Below are 17061 nucleotides of genomic sequence, written 5' to 3' on the forward strand. Positions count from 1 at the left end.
CAACACCGAAAGTTGTTCTTCGCCAGTGTCAAGCCTTGGGGTAACCCTTTCTAAAATATTTTCCCATTTTGAAATCATCCCTTTCCCAGCGTGTCTATTGTCTTTCAGATCACGGTGTGGCTCTTGTGAGAACGGTCTGTCTAGCTTCGTAAGAATTGAGAGCCTGAAGACGCCCTGGGAGACAGGGAACCAAGTCCCTGCATCCAGATGGACTGACCACATGTCAGAAAAACAGGACAGTATTCTGCTCATATTAAATCTTCAGTGTGAACAGAGAGAGGGTACTGTGAGCTACTGAAAAACATGAGTGACCTGCCCTATCTTTAGCAGGTGTGGCACGCTGGGGAGCACACTATAATCTGGGGAGTGGCAAGTGCTAGAGAAACAAGACAGTACTGACTCTGAGCACCGCGAATCTAATCTAGTCCCATACTGAGAGAACAGAAACTCCGGATTCTGTTAGAGCCATGTCGATCCTGAATGACGCCTCATCCATTTAATCTAATCAGGAACAACCCTTTCAACAAGCAGACAGGTTCTACTTCAGAATCCAACAGGTAACTGGGGTTCAAGAGCTCCACAGCTGATTTCCTGAGGAGATCAGGTGGACTGTTTGCTACTCTTCTGGCAGGAAGGTCTGCTGGTATTTACAGCTCAGTGAACAGTAAGCAGGGAGAGAGCACCATCCATCAGCAAAGGAGAACTCATCTGCTACTTGATCTGATGTTCTGTTTGTGCTCACGCGGTCTCCAGAGAGAAAGGTGCATCCATTTGAATAAACATGGAGACAGGAGGAAGGGGGAAGGGCAAAGCAGCCAAAGAGAAGATTGCAGAAATAACAAGTCCACAAATCTAGAAGAGTAGTTCTCCAGAGTGCTGCCTCCACATGGGACCCTTCTGGGATGTGCAGGAAACGCCCTTTAAGACGGCTGCACTCTAGAGTGATGGCTGCAAGTGACCATTCCCTTCCACTTAGTAGGTGCTGCACAGCAGCGTGCTGAATGAACACAGGCTTGCCATGAACCTAAGCCAAACAGGAGACACCCTAGGTACAAAGGCAGGGTCAGCTGGTGGGAGGACACCCCCAGCTTTTGGCAGCAGGTGACGTCTTAAGACTCCCTGCCCCAACAGGATGGGGTCTGTCCTCAGAATCATAACCTGTTGTAAGGGCTGGGATATTTGTGTGAGAAAGGATGTCTTCACCAGGCAAATCCTGGAATTTGTTTTACAGTGGAACTGAGCAGGTACCTTGGGAATGAGCTCACACCCAAAGTGCTCCATTTTACTGCGTCCATTTATATATAAAGCCAGCAGCTTGCAGGCCACGCCTCAATGCCACCTTCCAACTCTCTATCTTCCTAAAAATCCACTTACTGCTTCAGAGACAGATAGCCTGAACGTGACATCACAGAAAACTCAACACTTCAAATGAGGGCGAACCGTGGTACCTACAGCAACTCCACAAGTTCCTTTTACATTTTCACCAGGTCGGTAGCCCTAACAGTTGTCACAGCTCAAAATGGGAAGTACCTTAAAATGATATTCTGTTGCTTCCATACTTCATAAAATATAATTCTTCAAGAGAGCTCTTTGTAAGGGTTTTGCTAATTAAGTAAAATTAACACCTTTTAAAATTTTGATTAGTCTGAATAAAGACTCCCACAGATTGCAAAAATGATGCGGCCATATCACAGGTGAAGTCACGGCCTCCTAATGAGCAGAATTATTTAAATACCACATATTAAAAAAGGTCCCTGATTACTCATGGTGTGTGTAAAATTTTATTTGTGCTGTTTCAATGATCATTGTTTATTTCTCAGTACTGAAATTATGTTTTGGATTGTCTGACACAGAGCTCCCAAAGGCTAACTCACGATCACATATGCAAAGAAAAAAAAACACCCCAGCAAGCTATGTTCAAATGAAACTTTTAATAAAGTATTAAGAATCAGGCTTTTAAATGACGGTCTAATTTGTGGCATCTCTTAAATGGACGGAGGTTTCCCACTATAACACGTATCAAGCAAAAGAACTTCAAAGGTCAGTCTCCCTGCAACATTCCTAGCCTGATGTCAGTGTTAATACTTTTTTCTGAGCAGCATCTACTAGTCAGTCCTTTATCATATAACTTCACTTACTATGGCATATATGGAACCTTATTCCTTCCAATCAGCACGCCACAACACACGGATGAGCATACGGGCTCAACGGAATGCTCTTTGCTCTTCTGGAAATGCTGATTTAAAAGGGTCTGGTGGTATCTGAATATCAATATTCTTTCAATCCAACAGGAGCAATTAAACTCCATTCCCCATTAGGAAATCATCAAATTCTCACAGGGCAATCACTCAAGGAGGACTCTCTAATTTCTTCTATCCAGGTGAAATAAAGCAGCATCCAAATTAATTCATACATATGGCCTGATAGGTTGGTCACCAATCACACTACACAGGCAAGTCCAAAACTGCTTTCTTAAATGCCACCCAGATTTTTGGGCCCCGCCCCACCCACAGTACAGGTCTCCTGACTCAAGTGACTTTCAGTCAAGTGGCGATTGGGAAAATCATCTCTGCAAGGGAGGACTCAAAAGAATTTGTCACTAGGATACAGTGACACCAATCCCACATTTTGTGGTTAATGAAACAAGTCCTGCATCCAGCTTGGCACAAGGCCCTGATCTGATTTATTTCAAGCCAAGCTGGAGGGCTCACAGGAAAAGCTGCCATTCATGAATGCTGCAGGAGGACAAGATGCCAGGGTCCCTTGTGCAAAATGTACACGGCCAGAAATCTTTTTCACTGACGTTTTGAACAAACCTAGCCTATTTCCTAAAGAGCTGGTGTATTTTTTAAAAAAATATCAATACTTTTACCTACAAAATCTCAGTTTTGCCTGACATTTTTCTCCAAAAATGTGTCCTGTGGGAGTAAGAAAAGTGGAGGGGGGGGGGGGGGGGGAGGGTACACGGAAAAGAGAAGAAATGCTCTGATACCTGATTTAACCATCTCAAACATCAAAGGCTTGACTTTTTCCCCCTCCTCAGTGTAACTAAATATGAGACACATAAGACTTTCCCGGGAAAAGTCTACATATAACCTTCATTTAAGATTTCCTGCCCCAGTATATAATTAGGAATTTTCATTCTAAAATGGCACACCTATTTCCTCGGAGAACTCAGCTCTCTTTAAATAAAAAAGGCGACGTAACCTTTGGGGGATTCAGTATATATTTTTAAACTTCTTATTAAATCAACCTAATTTATGGGGCATGTTCGCGGAAAAGCAGGTAAGGAGTTGCCTTGGTGGATGCAAACTTAATTTGCAGACTCTTTCCACCTACTTCCCCGAGCCTTTCCGAATGCCTTCGGCCCCCTCCGAAGCGGCTCGATTCTCTCCTCCGGGGCCCCGACTCCGTTCCGAACACTGCCGAGTCCCTCCGAGCCCCGCGCCCAGTCCGCACCGAGCCGAGCCGAGCCGAGCGCCACCGAGCTGAGCCCCATCGACTTTTCCGGCCTCAGCTGGGCGCTGTCCACCACTCGCAACGCCTGAAACCTCACCCAGCCCCGGTGGCTGGGGCTTCCACCTGGCTTTGAGGCCGCCACTGCAGATTACAGACTTCTGAAGTTTTAAAACATCCCCCTCTGGGAGAGAGGGATGGCGCTGCTTGCATTTACCGACCTGCAAGGGCTCCAGGCAGATGCAACATGCACCTTGTTGCAAAGAGCAATTCCCCAGGCCCCGCCTCCCCATCCATTTGGGCTGCACAAGCTCCAGAGAAGCCCCAGGCCAAATTACCCGTAGCTCAGAGGGGTACGGAGAGCCAAGGGGACCTCTGCAAAGAAAGCCCAAGGGAGCTCTCGAACGAAAATAAGAATATGTCAAGCAGACGTGGGGAAATTGTCTCCGAGTCGCTACTCCCTACCATCATGGCGCCGCCTAGAACCCGCTTGTCATGCCTGTTACACATGCAAAATTTTTTGCATCTTGGGTCTGAAACCGCAAGCATGCTTCGTCTCCCACCCACCTTTCCGCGAAAGGGGTTTTTATTTTCCATTGTTTTCCTACGGGATGCAATTACTTCAGCTATTCTGTCAAGTTGAAAAATAATCATTTTTGTTTACTGCACAGCAACCTCTAATTAGGAGCTGTGTGTGCACGAAGGTGTCACAGCAAAGCGACGTGGAATCCTCGCTAAACGGTCTTAACGAACTCCTCTGTCCCGAACCGACAGGCCAACGGAAGCAGCAGGGCCAGGAGGCCCTGAGGGTGCACACCCCTTCCCCGCAGGTCACCCCCTCCCAAGCAAAGCCGCCTGTGGGCTCACCAGGAATTGCCAAGTGGATGGGGCAAGAAGCAAGCCGTGAGAGTGGGAAGGAGAGGCGAGGCTCCTTACTGAGAAAGTGTGGAAGGGAAGGAATATCCCATTTTGTTTTAATTTTCAACCATCACTCAAATCCACCCCCAGTTAATTAGGAGGGGAAAATGATATCTAAGGCAGAAGGGGGCGGTGGCAAGTGGGGCCTGAAATCCGCATTGTGGGTAGATTACAAGGAAGATGGCCTATGCAGAGTGTAAATAAATACACTGATAAAGGCCACAGAGTGCAGGAAAACTGCCCCTGTCAGGAGAGCAAACGCTGGGGGGAGGGGGGGCAGGCGGAGCGGGGGGAAGCAAGGGGCGGGGGGAAGCAAGGGACGGGCATTCAGCCTCAACCAGCGTCCCCCTTCCACCTCTGCCTTGGATACAGCTGTGCCAGTCACACCTGCTTGGAAACCCACCCCCTCCCCTACCACATACCCCTTCCCCTAACCCTAGTCCTTTTCTGGGGGACGGGGGTGGGGGTGGGGGCAGAAACCACAACCTCCAATTCAGCACCAAACCCTGAACAGCAGACACTTGATCCTCCACCCCAGTCTAGGGCTGAGTCCCCTTCATGTTTTAGCCAAGTTCAAAATCACTGCCCCAGGAGAAGAGCACTGGCAAGTGGGATTAAGGATGTGGAATGGGGGGGGGGGGGCGGGGGAGGAGGAGAGAGAAATACAGAATGAAACGAGACACAGAGACAGAAATGGAGGTAGTGATACACCCAAGGAGCAAGAGTAATGATCATAATCATGCCAATAGTGTGATGTTCTGATCAATATGGCGGACACTGTCATTCATACAACTACAGGCGCTTCACTTCCCTCCCCGCCCCCGCAAAACAACAACAACAACAACAACAACAAAAACACCCACCAGGGAGTTGGGGTGGAGGACCCAGAACCAACGTAGGGCGTGGGGGAGGGGAGTCAAATCCAGGTGTGTGTGTGTGTGTGTGTGCATGTGTGTGTGCGAATCAGAAACCAGGCCTGGAGAGCAATGTGGAATGAGCAAGATAATACAAATGACAAAAAATTATTAATAAAAGTACAAATCCCAACGCCACAGGGACTTACTTCATCTGCTTCACAATGGTGCTTTTTCCTGATTCTCCAGCCCCTGTTGGGACAGACAGGGGGAAAAACTGGTGAGTGTCAGCTTAGGGGAACGGGGTGGGGGGGGCATGGGGGTAAAGCAGGCGAGAGGGTGGATGATCCTAGGCACACAGTGGTGCCAAATCGGGGACCAGGTCTCCCCAGGCACGAGTAGGGTGGGAGAGCGGGCGGAGGTGGGTGCGGAGTCGCCGGGGTCGGGAGATGCGGGTAGCAGCCCCAGTCCTTACCCAGCAGGAGTAATTTCACGTCTTTGGCGGCGCTGATGCCATCCTCTTTGAGGTTTTTCTCAATCGCCTTGCTCCGCTCGAGGGCGGCTCTCTCCTCTGCGCTCAGAGTACATCCCATGGTGGCCCCTTCCCTGCCACAGCCCGCACGACTCGGCTGGCACGGCTCCCCGGCTCGGCGCGCCCCCCACCCCCCCGGAGAGCAGAGCCTGGGCTCAAAGGGGAAAAAACCACGATATCCTTCCCTTGGCTGAAAACAAAAATGTCGGGAAACCAGAACCCCCCAAAAAGACGGCCGCTAACAAGATTCCAGCAGCGGAGACTCGCGGCAGCTGGCGGGCTCTAGGGGTGTCGAGGCGAAGGTGGCCGGGGTCTGGGGCTCCGGGGCCGAGGGAGGAGGCGCCCGCGGTCCGAGGAGGCGCGGGCTGCAGGCACTGAGGCTTGTGCACGACCCAAAATAAATAAAATAATAGTTGAGGCAGGAGCCGCAGCCGGAGCCGGCGGAGGGTGGGGTGGGGGGCAGGGTGGGTCCTTCTGCCGCTGCTGCCGGAGGAGGAGGAGGCGGCGGCGGCGCGGGGTGTGGAGGGAGTGAGTGAGGGGGTGCTGCTAGTGCATGTGCATCGCGGGTCCTCAGCGGTCGGTGCGTCCGCGGCGCCTTCGCCGACCCCTGCGCGCAGGGCAGGGCTGGGCAGGGGGCCGGGCCGGGCCGGGGGGCAGGTCTCTAGCGGGAGGCGGTGTCGCTGTCTCCCAAAGCTCGCACCGCTTGGTGGAGCCTACCGGAGAGGGGAGAGCGCGAGGGAGCCGCGGGCAGCCGGGAGCTCGAGGGGGGGAGAGAGAGAGAGAGAGAGAGAGAGAGAGAGAGAGAGAGGGGGAGAGAGAGAGAAAGAGGGAGAGAGAGAGGCTGGGAGGGAGGGGAGAAAAAAATGAAGGGAGAGCCAGCGAGCGCGCGCGCCACAGGCCGGGCGGGGGAGGAGGCGAGCGCAGCGCGCGAGTGCGCCAGCGGCTCTGCGCACCCCGCACGGCAAGCCGCCCGCTGACGTCAGCAGGGCCGCGCGCCGGGCCCCCGGGACGGGGAGGGGCGGGGGACGCGGGAGGTGCGCGCGCTGGGGCCCGCGTCAGCTGGCGGCGGCGCGCGCGCGCGCGCGGCGCGGCCTCCCCTCCCCCAGGGCCCCCTAGCCTGCGGCTCCCCGAGGTGGGCGCGTGCGGGCTTGACGGGGGCGGAGCCTGGGGCCGGGCGCGCGCCGGGGCGTCCCTCTCCGCCCCCGCCCCCGCCTGGCGCGCTGGCAGCGCGGACCTCCTGGTCAATGGGAGCGCGGGACTCGGCCGCCCGCGCGGCGGTCAGGTGGGCCCCCCTAGCTCCGCGCCGCTTCGTTCGCACTCCCGCTTCCGCTCCATCTTGGCTCCAGCAGCTCGGCTTCTTGGTTGCTCTCCAGCTGCCGGGGCCGTGGCAGCCGGGACCAAGTGACCTCAGCGAACGCGAGGAGACAGTGGGTCTGAGTAAACTCGCGTTCCCGAGAATTTGCTTGGGGCGTGGGGGCAGATGCGGATTGTCCGCTTCCTGCGACCCACAAACATTAATTGAGCACCTAGTATGTGAGGGAGGAAGCTGTGAGGAGAGGAACACAGCAGGATGAGACAAAGCCAGGGCCTGGTCTCAAGGAGCCTCTGCTTCCCTGTGCCGTCGCGGACCCTGCTCCGAGATTCCCGGCCATAGGTATCAGCGCAGGAGACAAGTCCCACCCTGGGAAGCTTTCTGGTTGGGAGGGACAGGTTTTCATGAGCTTCTAGCACATGCTTACGTTCAACACAGTTTAAACGCTTTTGCTCATTTTGAACGGTTTAGCTTGGTTGAAATCTTTGCATTTAATTCCCTTGTCCGGCCCCTTACCCAAAACACAAATACGTAAAATGAATTTTAAATAGATTTTTGGTGAGAAGGGATTTTCTCCCTTTCGTCAATTTTTTAAAAACACTTCCCCCGCCCCCATCTCTTTTTCAAATGAAGACCCAGAAACCCGAGTCAGTTATTTAGCATACAGCTAATCAAATACCGAGGAAACACGTACACATTTGCCAAAAATCAGGCATGTTCTGGGTGGTCGGTCTCTGAGATTTTGAAGAAACTAGTTCTCACTGCACAAAATGGTTTTACAGTCAGTTCCAGCAGACAGCCCCAGGGGCCCTCCTAGAGAAAGGGGCCAATAAGAAAGGTTGCATGGGGATAGGACAGGCAAGAGGCCAGCAGAAAACGTTTTTTTTTCTAACAGTTGGGCACTTCTGTGGCTCTGAAAGCAAACTTGTGTTTCATTTCAACAATAGAAAAAAGCATCCCTGTTTTGGAAATGTTACCCAGCATAAAAATATATTTGCTATGGGGGTTGGGGCGGGGGGAACGCAGTTAAGGCCCACCCAGAAGAAAACATTTTTTCCCTCGAATTTTTTAATGTGTTGTCTTTTTCTATAAATAGCTATGTCAAAAGTTGTGTGTAATGCAATTTGAATATTTAAATTTGAATCACATTTTATGTACTCTAGGAAACTGACAAAGGGCTCCTAAAGAATTTGTTTTATAATCGCCACCTCCCCCGACCCCAGCCTCCTTTGGTGTATCTCTGGGGAGGGGAGCTTAAGGGATAAATCTGGTTTGCTTAAAATCAGTATGTCACTAAAAATCAGCCTTCCAAATCCAAAACAGAGCTTAGGTACCCAACATTCTATAGAATCTATTATTTCCTCTACAGGTTGCTAGGATGATTATGCAGATCCATCTGATACAGGGAAAAAACTCAGCAACTTCTCCCAGATTCTGCTATCCCTACAAGGCTGCATCTGAAAGACCAAAGAGGTAAGAATATAACCATTTCTTTAAAGATGATGGGTCAGTCTTACATCTTAATACTCTTCCACATCAAGTCGTTTTTAAGATGTTAGGCTGTTGGGGAATTGTGGCTTGTATGGTTAAATCAAACTATCCTTGCTTTTAGTTACATTTATTCCTTCTTGGTATCACATCTAGTGTGGTGAGGCACAGACCTGGTTTTGTTTTTGTTTTTGTTTTTTGGTGTGTGTGTTCTATTTACTCTGTACTTACTAAGCAGCTATCTACCTTGCACCAGGTGAAGTTCTAGGCAGTATAGATGTTGTATTTCAGGTTTGTCTACCCTGTTTTCCTTTTCTGGGTCACTTTGCATCTTTATAACTGGGCTTTATAAAACAACTAATAATAATCCACTTCATCTGTATAGTGCTTTACAGCTCATGGAGCACTTTTGTAAAACTTAATCTCTTAGGATCCTCCCATGTAAACCTCAGTTGGGCACTGCGCTGTGGGGAATGTCATGGCAGAGTGGAAAGAGCCAGGGCTATGATTCCAGATCAGCCTGGGTATCCATTTTACAGTTGAGAAAACTGAGCCTCTGAAGGGGCAAATAACTTGTTCAAGGTTAGGCCATCAATAAGTAATAAACCGGAGCTCCTTTTATAGGTTCGTGGACTATTTGGGCAATAATATGTTATATAAATATATAAAGCATACTTTTTAGACTCTGAGAAAGCTCATAGCCCCAGAACCCACACATATCTGCCCCCTCAAAGGAAGATGAAAACATCCCAGTTCTCTGTGCGTTATTAGTAATTAGATAATACCTCAAGTGTTTAATTTTTCCACAATTAATTCCTGTGGGAATGGGTAAATTACAATCCTAACATCAGGAGTGATCAAGGACAGATTCCATTTGCTTTTGTTTTGCATGATCACCAGAATTATGTGTCTCTGATTATTGCTTTTGGCCAGAGAATCATGCGCGTTACCCAACCCTCAGTCAACTATCCCCCTGCCATATCTGCCCACTGTTCAGCATATTTTGAGTTTTAAAAGTAGGTAATTAGAATGTTCTATACACTCTCTAAAAGAGGCAACAGCAAAAGCCTACATGAAGTTGCCTTTTTGCTATATGTGGCTCCTAATGCTGGAGGACAGTAATTTATGACACACGCAAGATTCCCCTGTTCTGACTTACAGAATGTGGGCTCTGATTAGATGAGCTGAATTTCCCTATTTCTTCCCATTTGTGATTACTTTAATTAAATACGCATATATTGCTCTCCATATTCAGGTATTTGTAAGCAGTATTGAATTTTATCTCGTGTTCATTAATCTTTAAAGTCCCCAAAACGTGGTAATATTTGCATTGTTAAAAATTACTGAGCAAATGTCTACACTAGGCAGAGTATTTTCTTTTCTTTTTCTGTGCTGTTTGATTCATGATAGACTAGAGAATTTTTACAGGGTAAAACTACTCATGAAAGTAATATGTACAGCAGTACCTGTTCACATATATGTAATATGCACACATGCATAGCCAGCCTCAGCGATGTGTATGTTACTACTCATAGGGTATGAGTAAAAAAATCCTTTACCTATTTTTTGAAAAACTTAAATTTGTTTAAGATATTTATTTGAAGGACTTACTTAGTATGTAAAAATGCTTAACTTGCTATACCAGCCTACAAAATTTTTTTTTTTTTTAAAGATTTTATTTATTTGACAGAGAGACACAGCGAGAGAGGGAACACAAGCAGAGGGAGTGGGAGAGGGAGAAGCAGGCCTCCCGCCGAGCAGGGAGCCTGATGTGGGGCTCGATCCCAGGACCCTGGGATCATGACCTGAGCCGAAGGCAGATGCTTAACGACTGAGCCACCCAGGCGCCCCTACAAATTTTTTTTTTAATGTGAATTTTTCTCCTTCATTTTTAAGAGTAGAAATGTGGAAAAGCAAGTTTGATATTTTTGTAAGATAATTTATTTGGGGATTCAAATTCCCTGTTAGACAGTCATGACCTTTTCCCCTTGCATTTTTATATATAAGTAAGCCGTCTTTCATTTGTTTAGTGATTGTTAAGATGTGCTAGAATGTAGATGCCTCGTCCAGCTGTCTGAAACAAAATAAAAAACTAAAAGTTAAAAAATAAATAAATAAATACGCATATATTGATAACCTGTGTGTTTAATATATTGATTTAGATTCAAAGGAAAGTTGAGGTAGGTATAAGCTTGGATTCTTGAAACCCAAGGACTGTTTTTTCAAAACCATTCACATCAGAATTAGCTGGGGTGCTACTTAAAATTCAGTTACCCATCTTACTTCTATGGAGTCAGACTCCTCTGCAATCTGCATTGATAGCTGCCCCCCAGGTGATTTTTGTGTACACAAAGTATTAGATCTTATACATTATACAGAATCTGTATGTGGCAATTAATTCTGCTAGGAGCTTACTTTTTTAAAGTTCAAATATCTCACATGTTTCTGAATTCAACTTTATGTTTACTAGTTTTTTATATTTTTTGTCAAAGGAAAATATAAAAATTGCTGTTCCTTAGAACACCACTGTCATGGGAAGAAAATAGGCTAAAACGTGTGGTTCATGAACTAAATGAATCCATACTAAATGTCAAGTGAATTAGGCATTTTAGGGAGAATCATGGATCACTAGAGATTTTAAGTTTCCCCACTAAGGGTTTCTATTATGAAATTGATAGCTCACAATCTAACTTAGTGGTCAGTATAATTTAGAAAAATGTCTGGGTCAGGCTAAGAGATGACTTAGTGTTTTCTGATAGATATCTGGCATTAATCAAGGAAGATGCTTTTTTTCCCTCAAATTTCTGTTTATGTCCCTAGAAGACAGGCCCCCCCCCCCCCTTTAGTCCATATTCAACATGTCTCTGATATTATTTTGAGCACCTCTCTCAGACCTACTGGAGCAAGGGTTCTCAAATGTTAAGTGGTGTTAAGAATTACCTGGGATGCTTTAAAAAATGTGGATTCCTGGGTCCCATCCCTAAACTTTCTGAATCAGTAAGTCTGAGATGGGGCCTGGAAATGTTCATTTTTACAATCATACCTTCTCCCCTAAGTGATACTGATGCACTTTGGGAAACACATCACTGGAAACACATTAACTCCTTTGAGGCAAGGGAGTTGTCCTATCACTTTGTGTATGTCCCAAAAGGTCAAGTGTGGCCCACTGTCCACAGGTCATCAGTCTTAATACTTGTAAACTACATTCACCTATCTATAGGCAAGGGTTAAATCAGGTCATTTATCAAAGTTCTCCCCAGCTCTGAGACTTCTTGATTTTTCTAATAGAAATTTTGTGACTTGATGATTTGGGAAGATTTTTAAGATTGAGTAAGTTCAAAAAGACAGTGGCTTTTTTTTTCAAGTCAGGTTCTGAAAACTGAAATGGTATTGACTTTAAATAAACAAATGGGAGATTTATTGGCATTTGGGAACTGGTGAGAAGAGAGCATATGCCAAATGTTTTTGAAGTCCCATCAGAAAATTCTTAGCTAAATTTTGTGTCTTGTTTGTTATTTTGTTGAATTCATGAAAAAAAAAGTAGTTCCTTTATTTATAATTGTTAGAAATAAAAGATGCCATGGGAAGAAACAAAAGTTTTGTGTATTTTTAAATGAAGGGACTTGCATGAAGGAGCAGATTAAGGCTTGTAGGTAATTGAATTGAGCTCTTAAGTTATTGAAATCCATTATGTGGTCACTCTTGAGAACATTATTTGTTGAGTGTACTTTGATGGTTCAAGAACCCCAAAGAGGGTGTGATTTGTGATTTTTCTCAATTTAGGATAGCAAGAGAATCCTCCAGGGATGCATTTGGCTCAGTCTGAGTGGAAAGTTTGAGGGGGTAGGACTAGTGCTTTCACACTGAGAAGATTGACCAAGAGCTGAAATTGAAGTTGGAAGCTTGGCTTATTATGAAGGCATCACCTACCAGCCATGGTCTGTGTTAGAATTTTCTTGGAAAAATTTTTCTTTAGAGATCAAGATTCTTATTTGTTATGATGGGAGTAATAGTACTTTTCAACTGCCCTGGGCTGAAGTTGACAGATAAGATTAGCAGGTACGTGTTTGTAAAGTATTTATTTAATACTTACTAAGTCCTCCAGAAGAAAGGAGATTTCCTGACACAAAGATTTCTTGCATTATTTATCATATTTTCTATCTCCATAGAGCCTTTCATGCATGCAGCTCCAACACGTTTTAGACATTATCTCATTAGTCTTCTGTAAGCTTCAGGGTCCAAAGAATTATCACATTGCTCTCTACAAATAGAAATGTTTTTCTTTGTTCCTGTCAGTTGTACTTGTGAAAGGAAAAAGTAGGTGAATTTTTAACTGAGTCCAGTTAATCCCAGTTTGAACTGGCTATAACAAGTACGACTAGGGGGATGGGAGGGGGGCATTAATTAATTCAAATTTATTAGAAGTAGGTTGGTTAGACTGATTTAATTTTGTGACCTGTCTCCATCCTCTACATGTGATTTGGGGTGTTCCTGAAGCCTGCCAAATACCAAGAACATGCTGTTCCAGTGGGGTAACATCTTCTTCAGTTGAGCCGACATTTGGGCATGCTGTCTGTTCCCCAAAGGCCTGAAAAACCCTGACCTCTGTGACAGTGAAAAAACATTTTAATGAAATTCCTATGTGTGTGATAGGGGCACATCTATAAAATTGAAGAAGGGCAATTCAGAAAGAGACACATTTTTAACCAGACGCCTATCCCAGAGGACTTTTAGCTAGAATCATTTAGAGCTTGACGTAGAAAGAAAAGAACTGAACTGATTTTCCTCTCAAGCTGTCCCTGTTGTCTGCTGCCTCTCCCCATGGCCACTGTAGCTTTCGGAGAGGGCTAAGAGGAGAAGAAAGAAAAAGGAGGAGGAAGACCCTGAATTAGTTATATCCATTATAAATTAAAAACAGTGCTGTTCCTAATGACCAAAGAGAGGACACATACAGATCTCAGTAAAAACACTGAATGCAGTAGTTTAAAATGACCAAAATTAATGAGGTGGATGCCCAAAAGCAATCTTAAAAAAAAAAAAATTAATGGTGTGCGATCTCAGATTAAGAGGTGAGATGAATGGGGCATGGAATGAATTGGTTAGTTTGATCATCCTTTCTTTTGATTCTACCACCTCTGCTTCTGTTCTAGGAAAGAAAGGACACCAATCATTTCTCCTTCTGTTTTGCCTCTCCCACCTCTGCCCCACTCCTCTACTTGGCTTTATCCGCCCCCCCCAAACATTTCTCCAACAAGAGAATAGTGATAAGAAAGACATTTCCCCCGTCATTGCCTTTATGTATTTACTACATGTTCAGTTTGTGTGTACCATGTGCCAGACAGACTCTGTGCTGGGTGCCAGGAATAAACTGGGGAATATAACACACATGATCCCCTGGCATCATGGTACACATCATCTGATCTTTGAATTATACCAATCTCTTGTACATTATTTGATTTGATCCTTTTAACAACTTTGAAATAGCCAAGATTTCTATTTCCATTTCATGCATAATGAAGTTAAGCTTAGAGAAGTTCAAGTGATTTACCCAAGACCAGCTGATAAATTTTGTGATCAGGATGGTTACCCTAATTTTCTACATTCCAAGACAGTGGTCTTCCTGTTATATCATGCTACTTCCCTGAGATCCAAGGCTCAAAGATTATATCTAAGTTGCTCTTTGAAATAGCACCTAGACCAATTGTATTATTCACATTTTAGTTAGTTTTTACTTTACTCAATAATCCTCCCCTGCACTGTCAGATATTATTGATCATCAAAAATGGACTTTATCCAAGCAATTCATGATCCCATGATATTTATCCCATGATAAATGATTCCTAGCTCTTAATACAGAATAAATATTTTTGTAGCACACGGTTATCAGAATACTCTCCATTTTTGTGACACCCCCTCTCTCATAAAGATAACAACTAGAAGCCGGGAGTAGATGATCTATAGCTGTTAAAGGAAGATACTAGAAAGCTTTAGTTCCAATAGATTTAGACAAATAATAAATGAAAGTAATTTTGAAAACTAAAAGGAAGTGACATCAAGAAAGACAGCAGAGTAGAAAGAACACTGGCCTGGGAATCAAGAGACAGAACTTGTAGTCTTGGTTCAGCCAACTTTGAGACATTCATTTCTTTTTCCAGGGCTTCATTTCCTCCAATCAAGGAACTGAATTTCAGGCGCCTACTGTATTCTACATACCTAATTCTAAATCTGAGTTAAGTGGACCGAGATCCTGGAGAGTGACACTGGGGAGGCTGTAGGAGGCAGATCAATAGGCCCCTCTAATGGAGCAAAGCAAGAGAGTGTTATAAATCCATTCAGTCCTTGAATCTGAATCCACCTGTTAGACTTTTGAAATGGTTCCCTTTTCTCTTTTCCTCCCTTCATATCAAGAATGAATCTTTCATACCTCTTATGGCATTTGCTTTAGAAATAGAACACCTTTGTAAACAAAACAAGCCAGTATTATAAAGGGACTGTAGTTTGACTTTGATTTTTCAACTTAGAAGAGACACCACTCCTAGATATACTAGAATTTTTTTTTTATGCCCATCGCCCATCATGAAAGGTTTTCTCTAGATTTCCTCATATTCCTTTCAGCACAGCAGGCAGATAATGGCTCATAATCACCACCCAATTGATTTTGAGAGTATTTCTTTGTGGGTGAATGGGATGAGTGGGGAACATCCCACAGGGCTGGAGAGGGATAGCCAAGGAAGTCTCATAGATCCAGGAGTGAGACAGCAAGTGGTAAGTAACCAAAGGGGCAGAAAAACTTGACAAGGGATCAGCCTTCTCTCAACACCCTCCACTAGATCTGTTCAGTACTGCCATTGTGATTTTCTCTGGGATTGGCTCTAACAGTTCTCCCAATGCTTCACTTACTTCCCATATCCCCAGAGTACATCTGCCAGATTAGTGAGCACTCTGTTAGAGACTACTAGTTGCTCCCAGCGTATTTGCTGAGTTTCATTGAGGGAAGAGAGGAATTCAGCATATGCTTTCACAACTTTAGAGATACCAATCTCTAACCTTGCAAGAACCAAGGATTTATGGGTTCATCTAATAGTGAGATAAAAATTAAAGTTTTTTCTTTCACTACAAAAGTAATCTGCTATTTTAAAGAAAAGTGGATTGAACAGAGAACACCTGGGTTCTCTATGCTACAGTGACTAGGCTGTGACATTTCAGAATTTCTTGGGGGTGAGGACAACTTGCTGTTGACTCCAGGATCCAGTTGCCCCTTGCCCCCCTTAGGGAGCTATTCTATTTAGGACTCAACCTCTTTTTACAGCTAGCTGCCTACATTATAACTGCTGAGAAGAATCATTGTCACCCCTGTGACAACATCCTGAGGCTTACATCTGGAACAGAATTCAAGTAGGGAATGGGAAGTTGGGTCAGATAGGTTCTTTGCAGTCTTGCTCCCTGGGGCAAGCTAACTCTTGTAATGGGTCCTGGACTGATCCAGTCCATGCGCATGGAAATCTAAGAGCCCCTAGATGTGTTGCTTGGTAGCTGAGCATCAAATCAGTCTCTGTCTCTGTGCTTGTCCTTCTTTGAGCTAACCTTGACCCTACAGAATAGCCTCTCACTTTGGTCCTTGTGACTAGTTCCAGTAATGGGCTCTTTTAGGTTCTTTCTGATTCTGCTTTGGGATTGGAGTTCTACTTTGATTCTTTCAACTTTGTAGAAATTAGAATCCAGTTCTTAAACCTAAGTCTGCATGACTTACTACAAGCTGCCACATCTCTGGAGTTCATCATGTCTGTTTGAAACTTTACCTATTGCTAATCCCCAACTCCTAACACATCTCTCCAGTTTGGTTTCCTTCTGTTGACATTGTAGGACTGTCCTCCCACTCCCATAATGGTCTACAGGAACTACCTGCATACTGCCAGATTCCCTTAACACCATGTCTTGCCTGCATATTTGGAGTTTTTCCTCTTCATGTCTGTTGAGTGGATCTTTCTGTTATCCTGCCCAGTTCCACTGGGATTGTCTATAGTCATTCTCAAACTTTAATGTGCATAAAGATCACCAAGAGTGCTTGTTAAAAGTGCAGGTTCTGGGGCTTCATCCTTAGAAATTGTGATTTAGTTATTCTGAAACAGGGCTTAGAAACCTGCATTTAAACATATATCTCTAAATAATTTTGAGGTATAGATAATACAAAAACTACACTTTGACAAACTAGGTCTAGTCTCTGGAACTTGATCTTTAGGCTCATTCCATCACCAACCAAACCTGATTTTGACATAGCATGAGAAAATCACTTTTCCATGAGGATTTTCTGAATATCATAATCATTGTTACATTTTAGAATATTATTTTTGTTTCTATTTTTTTGCTTACTGGAAACTTTACAGAGGTTCTCATTTCTAGCTCTTGAATCTGGCTAGTAAGTCATTTAAACATGCTACAATTTAAAGAGTTCAGATTTTGCTTTATACTTTGGGCTCTGACTTCTCTGTGGTAAAGATAAC

General features: G+C 45.0%; 1 protein-coding gene and 1 long non-coding RNA gene across 5 annotated transcripts in view; one reads left to right on the forward strand and one right to left on the reverse strand.

Moving 5' to 3' along the window:
* LOC118023771 overlaps positions 1-866 on the forward strand; it is a 35182-nt gene extending 34316 nt beyond the window's left edge. For both annotated transcript variants that reach the window (XR_004682884.1, XR_004682885.1), the window contains exon 3: positions 109-866. This is a non-coding gene — a long non-coding RNA (uncharacterized LOC118023771). The remainder of the gene's footprint in view (positions 1-108) is intronic.
* Positions 1-6540, reverse strand: part of GNAO1 (G protein subunit alpha o1) — a 171055-nt gene extending 164515 nt beyond the window's left edge. For all 3 annotated transcript variants that reach the window (XM_035025183.1, XM_035025181.1, XM_035025182.1), the window contains exons 1-2: positions 5704-6540; positions 5438-5480 (exon numbers count right to left, since the gene is read on the reverse strand). In XM_035025183.1, the coding sequence (XP_034881074.1) occupies positions 5438-5480; positions 5704-5821 (161 nt within the window). In that variant the 5' untranslated portion in view covers positions 5822-6540. The remainder of the gene's footprint in view (positions 1-5437; positions 5481-5703) is intronic.
* Positions 6541-17061: the final 10521 nt, after the last annotated feature.

This window comes from Mirounga leonina, unplaced genomic scaffold (assembly GCF_011800145.1).
Source record: "Mirounga leonina isolate KUSES-001 unplaced genomic scaffold, KU_Mleo_1.0 Mir_180, whole genome shotgun sequence".
Classification (NCBI taxonomy): domain Eukaryota; kingdom Metazoa; phylum Chordata; class Mammalia; order Carnivora; family Phocidae; genus Mirounga; species Mirounga leonina.